The sequence below is a fragment of the Alexandromys fortis genome, unplaced genomic scaffold (genome assembly GCF_014885135.2).
Source record: "Alexandromys fortis isolate MF-2015 unplaced genomic scaffold, M_Fortis_MF-2015_v1.1 scaffold_112, whole genome shotgun sequence".
Classification (NCBI taxonomy): domain Eukaryota; kingdom Metazoa; phylum Chordata; class Mammalia; order Rodentia; family Cricetidae; genus Alexandromys; species Alexandromys fortis.
This window is the reverse complement of record NW_026068013.1, coordinates 64,248-76,058: the sequence shown is the minus strand read 5'-3', so window position 1 is coordinate 76,058 and position 11,811 is coordinate 64,248. Positions and strand designations below refer to the sequence as shown.

Below are 11,811 nucleotides of genomic sequence, written 5' to 3'. Positions count from 1 at the left end.
CTGTAGGCTGCCTCTTGTCAGGGGTTCGTCACAGCAACAAGACACTAACAATGTCTTCCTTGACAAGACCCCAAACCTGAAACAGAGAAATTGATCAAGGGTAGCCTCTCTTGTGTAAGAAGTGTAAACCGGGAATTGTCTCACCAATAGGAGCACCTGGCTAGCCAACCCTCAGCGTCACTGTGGAAGGATGCTGCCCACCCTTAGGCTGTCATAATAAACTCATTCCAATTGTTTGTCAAATTGATTTAATGAGGGTCTACAAACTTCAACCAGACCCCGAGCTCTTGGGGTACAGGTGGGCACTGGCCCTTTCTGGAAAAGCTGTTTTACAACTGTCTGTAATCTCTCATGCTTGCAGCAGCTGAGACTCCAACCCTAACAACTGCCCATTGTCTGTAGGGACTGAGTGGCTGTTTGTGAAGGAGCTGGGGTGAATGTGAACTGGCTTCAACTTTACAAATGTTTAAGCAGGAAATTTTGGCCTGGGTGGAAGCTAGCTGCCTTCATCTAGATCCTGAAGTGAAATTGGTTGTGAGACCCAAGAACAATCAGGGTTCTGGGGGCTCCTCACTCAAAATCAGTCCCAAGAACAGCCAGAGGTCTGGGGCTCCCCACTCAGTCAGCCCCAGGAACAGCCAGAGGTCTGGGGGCTCCCCACTTATTTCCTTGCTCCTCATCTTCTCAGAACTGTATCGCTGTAACCACGGTGGAGCCAGAGGGAAGGAAGGGGACAGTATTGATGGGCTAGGATGGCACCAACCGCAGTGTCTACAAACTCCGATCTCCGAGGCCATGTTCTCAGTGATGAGAGTTGCTTCTGCTAGACACCATCTCTTAAAGGATATATAGGTCATATATAGGATACACACATACATGCACACAAACATATACACACTTATATATTCCATATATGTCATAAAGGCATATATATGTGCATATATGGAGAGAGAGAAGCTATATACCGGGCTAACAGACACATAAGACTTGGGACTTTAACCTCCTGGGAGCTTTGGGGAAAATTCAGAATTCTAATAATTGTATCTGGGAACCTGTTAAAGACGCAGATTCTGGAATTCACTCAAGACTGACAGAAAATCTAGTCATAGGCATCAGCCACACTTGTCTTAAATGAGCCCTCCAGGTGATTTTGACATGCGCTAATACTTGCAAATGGCCCTTTCAGAAGCGAGGACCACCGAAAGACATCACGAGGGCAAACAGCACTTTTGAGAACTTGCTAGAAACTTCTCAGGCCCCACCCTCTCGAGATTCCGACTCAATTGCTCAATAATTGGTCATTTCCTTCTGTTGGTTCACTGCATCAGGGATTAAGAACCTCTGCTTTAAAACAGTTAAAGGCAAAAGGAAAGATTTGTCCTCTTCACAGAGCACAGGCATGAAGGATTTTCCTCGGTAGGGTTGCTGTGGTTTAGCTGGAATAGTTTGGTCAACACACTCTTGTACAGAAGGGATGGCTCAGTGTCAGCAACTGAAAATGAGGGGAAATCAAAGCAGATGCTGTAAGTGCAGCATTAGGCAAACACACTTTCTGCTTCTCTCATTCAGAGAAATGAAGCAAAGCGTCAAGGTCAAGTTACCACCTTTGTGAGGCAAAAGCCAGGAACAGCTGAGCTGTAGTTTAAGAGGTGGGCCAGGCAGCCCAGGTCAACTCCTGCTTAGCCTAGAGTCAACAGCTTCAGTGAGGGGAGGCTGTGTTTACCTCAGTTTAAAGGTGTTGGATCCTGGCTAGGCTCCACTTGAGGTACAAGAATCAGCTCAGGTCTGGGCGGGAGACGCTTGGTTCTGATCATGACCACTGGGTGGCAGCACTGAGTTCCAGCTTCCACAGCAATCATGCAAAGCCAGACTCTGCAGTCCTGTGCCAGCTCTGTCTGTGCTTTCTGGGTTTCACAATCCTTGGAATACTTCGCAAAGCAGTTATGGCTTTTGATATTAACGTTTACGCTCACAGAGACTCTTCCTTTTAGGGCTGCATAAGCAGTCATTTGTTATTTTAAAATTCCCGATCATCATTGATACTGTAGGTAGGCTCTTACTTATCGGAATAATAATTGGAATAATATTTACAGGGCCGTGGAATTCCTGCTTTCTCTCCAGCACACACTCATCTTAGTTCACACTCCTGAGGCCTTGGTCTTGGCCAATGTCGTGGTCTCCTCTCTGTTGCTGTGACAAGCACTCGGGGAGGAGAGGCTTTATTTGGCTTACACTTACAGGTCAGGGACTGTCATTGAGGGAATTCAGGGGTGGGGGAATTCAAGCAGGAGATGGAAGCCAAAACCATGTAGGAACATTGCGTGCTGGCTCCCTCTGTGGTTCGCACACCCTCATGCTGAGCTAACTTTTACACGGCCTGCCCAAGGATGGTGCCACTGCAGTGGCTGGGTTCTCCTGCATTAATGAATAATCAAGGCGGTGTCTCACAGATGTGCTCACAGGCCAGCCTGATCCACAGAATTCTCAGTGAAGGCTTTCCTCCCAGCTGACTCAGAGCTGTGTCAAGTTGACAATGAGAGCTTTACAGACACTCTGCTGAATACAGAGTCACAGGTGCACCCCTACATTCAAGCTTGAAGGGGCATGTCATAGAGGCATAACAAACAATTCACGGCAATAAGAGTGCAAACCGGAAGGCAGAAACTGTTGTTTAGAAAAGAAGGTGGCCACCAGCCAGGGCATACAAGTGCGGATCTCTTTGCATTGCTGAAGACTCAGTGTTCTCCTCTGCCACTGGGTGGGGGGTTCACCCCCTGTGTTTTCTTCCTTTCTCTGAAGGCTTGAGAACCAAACCAGATCACAGACATACAAGAAAATTAGTGAACTACAAACTTGAAGTATCCCTACCCTCCAGTTCTGCACAGAACCTGTGAAGCCGCGTTCCTGGCCACTTGCTTGTGAGTGTAGGTGGAGCTTCTGTAGTGTTGGATCGCTTTTCCTGAGACGTAGGCAGTGCTTCTCAGCCATCCTAATGCTGCAACCCTTTAATACAGTGCCCCATGTTGTGAGGACCCCCAGCCATAACATTAATTCATTGCTACTTTGTAACTGTAATTTTATTAGTTATGAACTGTAATGTGAATATCTGATATGCAGTCCCTAAAGGGTTTGTGACCCATAGGAAGAGAACTGTTGGATTAAGAAAACAATTTCATCCATGTCTAGCTTATCAAAGCAGTGGGTAGGACTTACTTAGAGGAGCGTGGGGGAGGGTTCCCTACAGGAGCTTGGGGGAGGGTTCCCTACAGGAGCATGGGGGAGGGTTCCCTACAGGAGCAGGGGGGAGGCACTACTTATAGGAATATGGATGACCTAAAACAGGGGTGTCATTGAAAGTTCTGCCAGAGCAGGAATGAAGATCTCTTGAGCGTGGTGTGCTATGGAGCCCACTGCTGCCCACTTAGCTTTCCATCTTCTACATACTCCAGGATTTCCAGAAACCATGTACATCTAGGACAGGATTGTGCGCAGCTACTGAAGGAGCTGGCATCAGAGGGACTGAGAGACTGGAATAACAGGGGAAGGTTGAGTGACCCTCCCCACCTACTTCTACAGGAGAATGCTAACTATGGGCTGGATCTTGTGAGGCTGTATTGAAAGACCCCCGAAGAGGACTTCCCTCAAGAGGAGACTCCCCCGAAGCCAAGTAACAGGCCAAGACCACTTGGATGCAAATAGCAAGAGGTTTATTAGGTACCTGCGGGCGGCAAAGTCTTTCGGAGGACTTGCACGCCTGCAGACTGGGGGAAGGTCTTTTTATAGGAAAGAGGGCGGCCGAAAAGCAAATTACAGAAGCAGATGCATGGTTATTGGTCTGATTAGAATGGGGCAGGGGGCATAAGTGGTTTTTCCTTTTACAGAAGCAGATGTATCCTGCTTTGCAGCCAGAGACCCTGACCTCACAAATATCCTGCTTTGCAGCCAGAAGCCCTGACCTCACTCTGCACTTACATTTGTTTGTCAAGAACCTTGTAAAATGATGTTACAGCAGTTAAGCTGGGGTCCTATATAGGGGGAATTGTTTCTTTTGTAAACTGCTGATATTTTAGGCATCCTATTTTCCTACGCGACCGGGATGTTCTCATGAGAGTGGCTAGCTGCAGGTCCTGAGAGGGTCCTGAGGGTCTCAAGCAAACAGGATGTTCTCATGAGAGCCGGCTAGCTGCAGGTTTTGGGGGGGGGGTGTCTGTAGGGTCTTTCAGTATGACTGTAGACTTTGTCATGGCTGGAGAGGGGAGTCCGGAGCCCCTTTGCTGAATGTATTCTGCAGGGATGTCTTTATGGATGGACTTAGGAATTGGGGGTCAGCATAATGCGGTTTATCCCCAGGCATCCGCTTCCGTGTTGCTTAACAGAAAACATAGCATGCTTCTTTTTACTTTACACATATTGAGAAAAAAAAAAACCCACAGCAATAATGAAATCCAAACACTGGTGAAACACGTTGCAGGAGAACTGGGAAATTTATCGCAATGGAGCCTGCTGGGTTTTGCTGCAAGTTCAAGGGTGAACAGGAAAGTCAGTTCTCATAGGAAGCCGATGGGCGAGTGGAGGTTCCTGCTCTGCACGTAAGCCGATGGGTGAGGGGAGGTTCCTGCTCTGCACGTAAGCCGATGGGCGAGTGGAGGTTCCTGCTCTGCACGTGGTGCTGGTGCTCGTAGGCCGTGACGCTGCGGAAGCCTTCATGCTGCAACATAACACAAGATTTGGATTATAACACGACATTTGACTTTTAGTGAGAAAAATTGCCTCCCCGCGCATCATCTCTTGGTTTCAAAACAGTAGCTCACATGCTGGGGAGGCAGCATCAGCAGAGGGCTTGAGTTTGAGCCCCACAGAGCCAGGCGTGGGGGCACACATCCTGTGGTGGTACACGAGTGTAGTTCTAGGGTGTAGTTCTAGAGTGTGGTTCTAGGGTGTGGTTCTAGGGTGTGGTTCTAGAGTTGGGGAATAGAGACAGGTGGATCTTGGGCAGTTTCTAGGAATCTAGACCAGTGAGAGACCAGCAAGAGTAACAAGCGCTTAACCACTTAGCCATCTTTTCCAGTCCCCTGCCTCTAATTTATTCAATTTATAATTTTAATTTGTATTGAAAATAGATTCTTTTCCATACAATATAGTCTGATCATGGTCCCCCCCCAAGGCTTCTTCAAGATCCTCCCCAACTCTCCACTTATCCAAATCCACAACCTTCTTTTCTCTCTTTCATTAAAAAACAAACAGGCAACTAAAAAATAAATAAAATAAAAATAAACAGGAATAGAACAAAACAAGCAAACACACAGAAAAAAATGAAAGAAAAAGCATAAAAAAATACATGCAGGCAAAGAGATACACACACTTGAACTCACAAGAATCCCACAAAATACAAAACTGCAAACTATAGTATATAATTAAAAGGCTCATAGGTTAAAAAACAAAAAGTCCAGACAAAGCAATATGAGACAAAAAAAATCTCCAGAAGTATTATTGAGCTCGCTGTGGTTTAGGTGTCAGGATAACCATGGACTCTTACAAGGCTGCGTTCCTTCTATTCCTACTACAGAATGTTTTGAGGAATACTGGCATTGATACTTTGACCTCTTCTTTCATCTGTGCTGAATCCATCTGTCTCTGATTGGGAGACATTTAATGACTGCTTCCACTAGGGGTTATTAGTCTGTTTAAATTGCTTATCTTATCTTGATTTAAGTTTGATAGGTAGAGTAAGTCAAAGAATTTATTCATTTATTTTAGGTTTTCCAGTTTGGTAGAGCACACATTTTCAAAGTATGTCCTTGTGATCTCTAGATTCCTTTGGTGTCTGTTGTTATGCCACCCTTCTTCATCTCTAATTTTGTTAATTTGGATCTTCTATCTCCATCTTTTAGTTAATTCAGCTAAGGGTTTGTCAATCTTATTGTTTTCCCCCAGGAATGAACTCTATTTCATTGTCTCTTTGTATTGTCTTTTCTTTGTCTGTATCTATTTTGTTGATTTCAGTCCTGAGTTTGATAATTTCTTGTCATACATTCCTACTGGGTATGATTTGTTCTTTTTGTTCTAGACCTTTCAGATTTGCTATTAAATTACTAGTGTGAAATCTCTCTCTTTGTGTGTGTGTGTAAGCCCTTGTGCTATGAGTTTTCTCTTAGAACTGCCTTCATTGTGTGCCATAGGTTTGGGTATAATGTATTTTCAATTTTGTTTGAGTCTAAAAAGTTTTAAATTTCTTTCTTATTTTCTGAATTAATCCATTCAGTAGAGAGTTGTCCAGTTTCCATGAGTTTGTAGGCTCTCTATTGTTGGTGATATCCAGCTTTAATTATGGTGATCAGACCTGATACAGGATGCTATTTCTTGTATCTGTAGAGACTGACTCTGTTTCCAAATATGTAGTAAAGCTCGGAAAAAAGCCCCATGAGCTGCTGAGAAGAATGTGTATTCTTTTGGTTTGGATAATATATTCTGTAAATATCTATTAGGTCCTTGGTTTATAATGTCAGTTAACTCCAGCATTTTGCTGTTTAGTTTTTGCCTAGAATATGTCTGCCATTATCAGTGTGTGAAGAGCAAATGTGATTTATGCTGCAGGAACGTGGGTGCGCTTGTGTTTCATGCACAGATACTAAGAATTGTGATGTCCTCTTGGACTTTTCCTTTGATGAGTATGAAGTATTCTTCATTATCTCTTCTTATTAGTTTGGTTTTAAGTCTGTTTTGTCAGGTATTAAATTGACTACAGCAGCTTGCTTCTTGGGCCCATTTACTTGGGTAGTGTTTTCATCCTTTTCCATGAGGTGAAGCCTAGCCTCGATGTCAAGGTATGTTTCTTAGATGCCGCAGGAAGATGGAATCTGTTTTGTAACCCAGTCTGTTAATTTGTGTCTTTTTATTGGGGGATTTAGACCATTGATGTTGAAAGCTTTCAGTGTGCGGTGTTTGTTGATACTTTTTATTTTACTGTAATGGTGTGAGTTTTCCCCCTCTTTTGATTTGCTGATCTGGAATGACTTAGTCCTTTTGGTTCCTAGGATGTGATTGCCCTAAACAGACTGAAAATTTTCTCCTAGCTCCTTCTGTAGAGCTGGATTTGGGGATAGATGCTGATTAAATTTGATATTATTCTGAAATATTTTTATTTCTTCATCTATTATGATTCAAAATGTTGCTGGGTATCATAGCCTGGGCTGGCATCTGCGGTCTCTCAGAGTCTGCTGCACATCTACCCAGGTCCTTGCAGCTTTTGAATTTCTAGTGAGAAGTCAGTTATTCTAATATGCCTGCCTTTATATGTTACCTGGTCTTTGTCTCTTGTAGCTTTTAATATTTCTTCTTTGTTACGCACATTTAGTGTCTTAATTATTATGTGCCAAGAGTTGTTTCTTTCTGGTTCAGTTTATTTGATATTCTGTAACTTCTTATCTTCATAGGTATCTCTTCTTCAGGCTAGGGAAAATTTCTTCTATGATGTTGTTGAAAATATCTTCTGTGCCTTTGACCAGAGTTTCTTCTCCCTCCTCTATTCCTATTCATAGATTTGGTCTTTTTGCAGTGTTCTAGATATCCAGGATGTTTTGTGCCTGGGTTTTGAGTTTTAGATTTAACATTTTCTTTGACTGAGGTGTCCATTTCTTCTACCTTACCTGCATGCCTGAGACTCTCTCTTCCATGTCTTACATTCTGTTGCTGAGACTTGCTAGGTTTTTACCGGACTCCCCAAATTCAAATTTTTCATTTCCATTTTCTTTCAGTTCGGGTTTTCTTAAGTCATCTGTTCATGTCATTAATTGTTTTTATTATTTCATTCCACTACTTGCTTGGGTTTTCACAGACTTCATTTATTTACATTTATTTGTTTATTTATTTATTTATTCATATCCTCTGTAAGATCTTGATCATACTCATATGAGCTATTTTGAAGTCTTTGTCTGGTGCTTCTACTATATTGTGTTTCTCGGGGCCTACTGAAGTAGTTGACTGGGTTGTGGCAGAGACATATTGCCCTGGGCATTGATGATTGTGTTTTTGCACTGGTGTCTAGTGTCTGGATTTAGGGTGATTGTGATGCTGAGTGTTGATACTTTGTTAGTTGGGTGTTTCTGGGTTTCTGTTGCCCTCTCTGGATGTTAGAAGTGTGGTGGCTATGGGCTGTCTGGTAGAGAATACCTCTGAGTTACTACTAGGTGTGGCCACTGGAGGTCCTGGGTAGAGAGTATTTCTAGTTATTGGAGTTGACAGGAAGGAGTGGGGATGGACTAGAAGAGGGGACTGAGAAGATTTTCAGGACCGAGTGGGAGGTAGGGTGGGAGGACAGAGCCCTGCAGGTGGCCTGTTGCAGAGTAGGGGATGAGACCAAAGAGGCTATGCTGGAGGACAGAAGGGGGACAGTGGGGGTCACCCACCCGAGTAGGTAGAGAGCTTTTCTAACTATTGGTTGTAGGGCCCAGGGTCTAGCCCTGCTCTTGAGGTTCATCTTGAGAACAGTTTCTGGCCAGCCAGCTAAACATCCTGCTTGTTCCTCTGCTCCCTCTGCCCTCCTGCTGGTTAGCTATAGGGCATTGTTGACTCCACCTTGGGCATGGTAATTTCCCACCTGCCTGGAGGGGAATTCCATTGTGCAGCAGTTAGGCGTATAAGGATTTTTCTAAACTTTAATGACCCAGGTCTCTTGGGTGTTCTTTCAATCTCCAGGCCCTTACCCGCCTTGGGAATCATACAGTGGCCAGCGAACTGTACCTAGAGTAACGTAGGAGTTACAATTGGCGGTTGACACAGATTCTGGATAGATTACTACTTAATAAATAAATAAAGAGTTAAAATTTAAGATGTTTTGACCAACATGTTAAAGATAGATTTTAGTATTTTCACAGCCAATGTCTGAAGAGTCTGTTCGTGAACAGGGCAAAGCCTATGATAATACATTTCTCTTCTTCTCAAACAAGAGGAAATCCAAACATCTATCTTTATGAATGTGTTTTCGTTGTTTCGCTTGCTCAGATCTGCAGAGAAAACTGCCAGTCCTCTCCGTGCTTGTTTCAAAAGCCGTTTCTTTCCATAGCTGATCACAGGCCCTTGAGGAAACCAGACGGGACAAAGATAGTGAAAGTGTCTTACTGTTAATCTCACCAAATCAAGAATAAGGCCACTGCCACAGTTTAAAGCTAAATTTGAAGCAAGCTTTAATTAAACCAGGTGGATGGGTTCTGACCAGGTCCATACCCAAGTTCCTAGGAAATGACCCAGAATCAAGTATGGCAAAGGCTTAAGAAGGAAAACCCACAATTCACCGTATTTCCCATCAGATTCAATCAGGGGCAAGCGTACATCCTGACGTATTTCCTGCCTACTGCTCACATGTGATCAAGCTCATCCAGTGTGTAGATGGGGCAAACAAACTTGTTAGAGTGAAAACTCGCGGCATTCCAGGAACTGTCTGTCCTTGGGCAAGGGGCTTGCAGGTCAGAGGCATTTTTGTTTCCTGGATCTCTAAGGCATAGTAATTAACATTAAAATGTAACTCTGACTCTCACAGATACGGTCTCAATATAGCAGCCTACCAGAATCAACTTCAGCTGATAATCTTCCAACTTCCAGGTGAGAAGATTTATTAAGAGCTTTGTTAAATATGTTACATCAAGGATAGAAAGATAAAGCCCAATTGTAAGAGTTTACTAACTCAGCAAATGCTGGTGGAGGCAAGAGGAAATGAACTTTTTGTCTGCAGGCTCTGGTGAGGCCCACACATGGGGCACAGGGATGACCTACATTTTTTGCATAAGAGATTAATGTGCACAAAACTTGATTTCATATTATGTAAGGAATGGTTAATACATTGGGCAACATATGGAAGACTGGGGGGACCTTTCTTTCCTACTCTATCTAGTTCCTTAATTGTTAAGGACTGGCTTCGAGTGTAACATACTCTTTCCTTTTACCCATGGATTCATCCTACTTCTGGGAGGTAAAATGCATTTGATGGGTGAGTTCAGAGCTCTCATAGGGATGAAGGATGCAATTGACCGGGCTTTTGAACTGGTACCCTGAGGACCAAACAAAATGGAATGCTAAAGATCAGATTAAGAATTGTCTTTGGTATTTAGTTTTAAGACATCTTTTCCTTTTCCAAATCTACAAAGCTTGAAGTAGGCTTAAAATAAGTCAAAGATTTTGTTCCTTTTTAAAATCTCACTGTTAGAAGAACCAGAAGCTCACCCAGCTGTTTAGTAGAATAACACCTTACTATTAAAGAAGTGGTTCAATATTCTTACTTTTTTCATTGTATTGTATGTGTATAGGTGTTTTGTCTGCATGTATGTCTGTGCACCATGTGTGTGTGCAGTGCCATTAGAGGCCAGAGAGGACATCCGAGTCCAGGCCTGGAGTTACAGAAAGCTGTAGGCTGCCATGTGGATGGTGAGAATCAAAACTGGATCCTCTGAAAGAGCAGCAGTGCTCTTAACCACCGAGTCATTTCTCCCACTCTTGAGTCCTTTCAAGGCAGAGTCCAGGTTAAAAGATTTCTTTGTGGCATTTATTGTTAACTGTATGTTTTTGTCAGCACGTGAACAGTACTGAAAATCAACAAGTTCACACTTGTCTGATGCGGTATCACTGTTGCAGTGGAATGTGCCGCTTCTTTGATGTCAACACTGAATGATGAGCTGAACGGTTCTTTACACCGGAACCAAGAGTTGCTTCTCATCACGCGGGTGACATTCTTGGCCTTGATGTCATACTCAAATTGCCTTGACCCACGGAAGAAATAGAAGAAGCCTAGAAGAAAGAGGCCTGGTTAGTTTCCTTGCATAGCGCTCACTGCTCCTCTGCATTAATTCTATGAATGCAGAATCCAACAACATTGTAAAGAAAGGAGCCACTGTGGAATCACAGAGATGGACTTTGCTTCCACCCCACCCCAGGCAGCAAACCACTGAGAAGGAAGCCTAACAAGTTTCAGAAGGGTTTCTGAGTGTGGTAGCCAGACCCCCGCTGTCACCTAGCTTTCCCCAAGGCATGTCACCGGAAAAGAAGGCCACTCTGAAAACGTCCTTGGACTCCCTACCCTCATTTCTATAGATCTGCAACACTTTTTATCCATTTCAGGATTTGAGGTTATGGTTAGATATCATGGAGACAGTCAATTGTGGCATCAAATGTTTTAAAAATATTATTATTCTCCTTATAACTGTGTATGAGAGTACATGTGCATGCCATAGTATATGTGTGGGGCTTAAAGGACAGCTTTGTGGATTTGATTCTCTCTACCCTCCTTTACATGAGATCTGGTGATTAAATTTGGGTTATAAGACATGACTGCTAGCGTCTGTGCCCACTGAACCGTTTTACTGGCCCTCAAACAATTTTCAGATCGTTGGTTATTTCATGGTCCAAGAGATTGTCTTTGAAGACCCAGAATGTGGGCTTCATGCATTAACTTACCTAAGGTTCTGGGTTGAGGATGTAGCTGAGTGGCAGAGCATTTGTCTGCTACTAGTGGGGCTCTTGGTTCAATCCTCAGTACAGTGAAGAATTGCAAGCTCAACAAAGCCCCAACCAACCAATCCAGCAACCAAGAAACCCAATTGCTAAAAAGTCTTTTAAAATCTCCTGGGTCTTGCCGGGCAGTGGTGGCGCACACCTTTAATCCCAGCACTGGGGAGGCAGAGGCAGGTGGATCTCTGTGAGTTCGAGACCAGCCTGGTCTACAAAAGCTAGTTCCAGGACAGGCTTCAAAGCCACAGAGAAACCCTGTCTCAAAAAACCAAAAAAAAAAAAAAAAAAAAAAGAAAAAAAAAACAAAAAAAAATA

At 43.5% G+C, this 11,811-nt stretch overlaps 1 protein-coding gene across 1 annotated transcript in view; it reads right to left on the bottom strand.

The window, feature by feature from the left end:
• Positions 1–10,540: 10,540 nt before the first annotated feature.
• Mmp27 (matrix metallopeptidase 27) overlaps positions 10,541–11,811 on the bottom strand; it is an 11,450-nt gene continuing 10,179 nt past the window's right edge. The window contains 1 exon segment of the mRNA XM_050162218.1: positions 10,541–10,776. Within this exon segment, the coding sequence (XP_050018175.1) occupies positions 10,541–10,776 (236 nt within the window).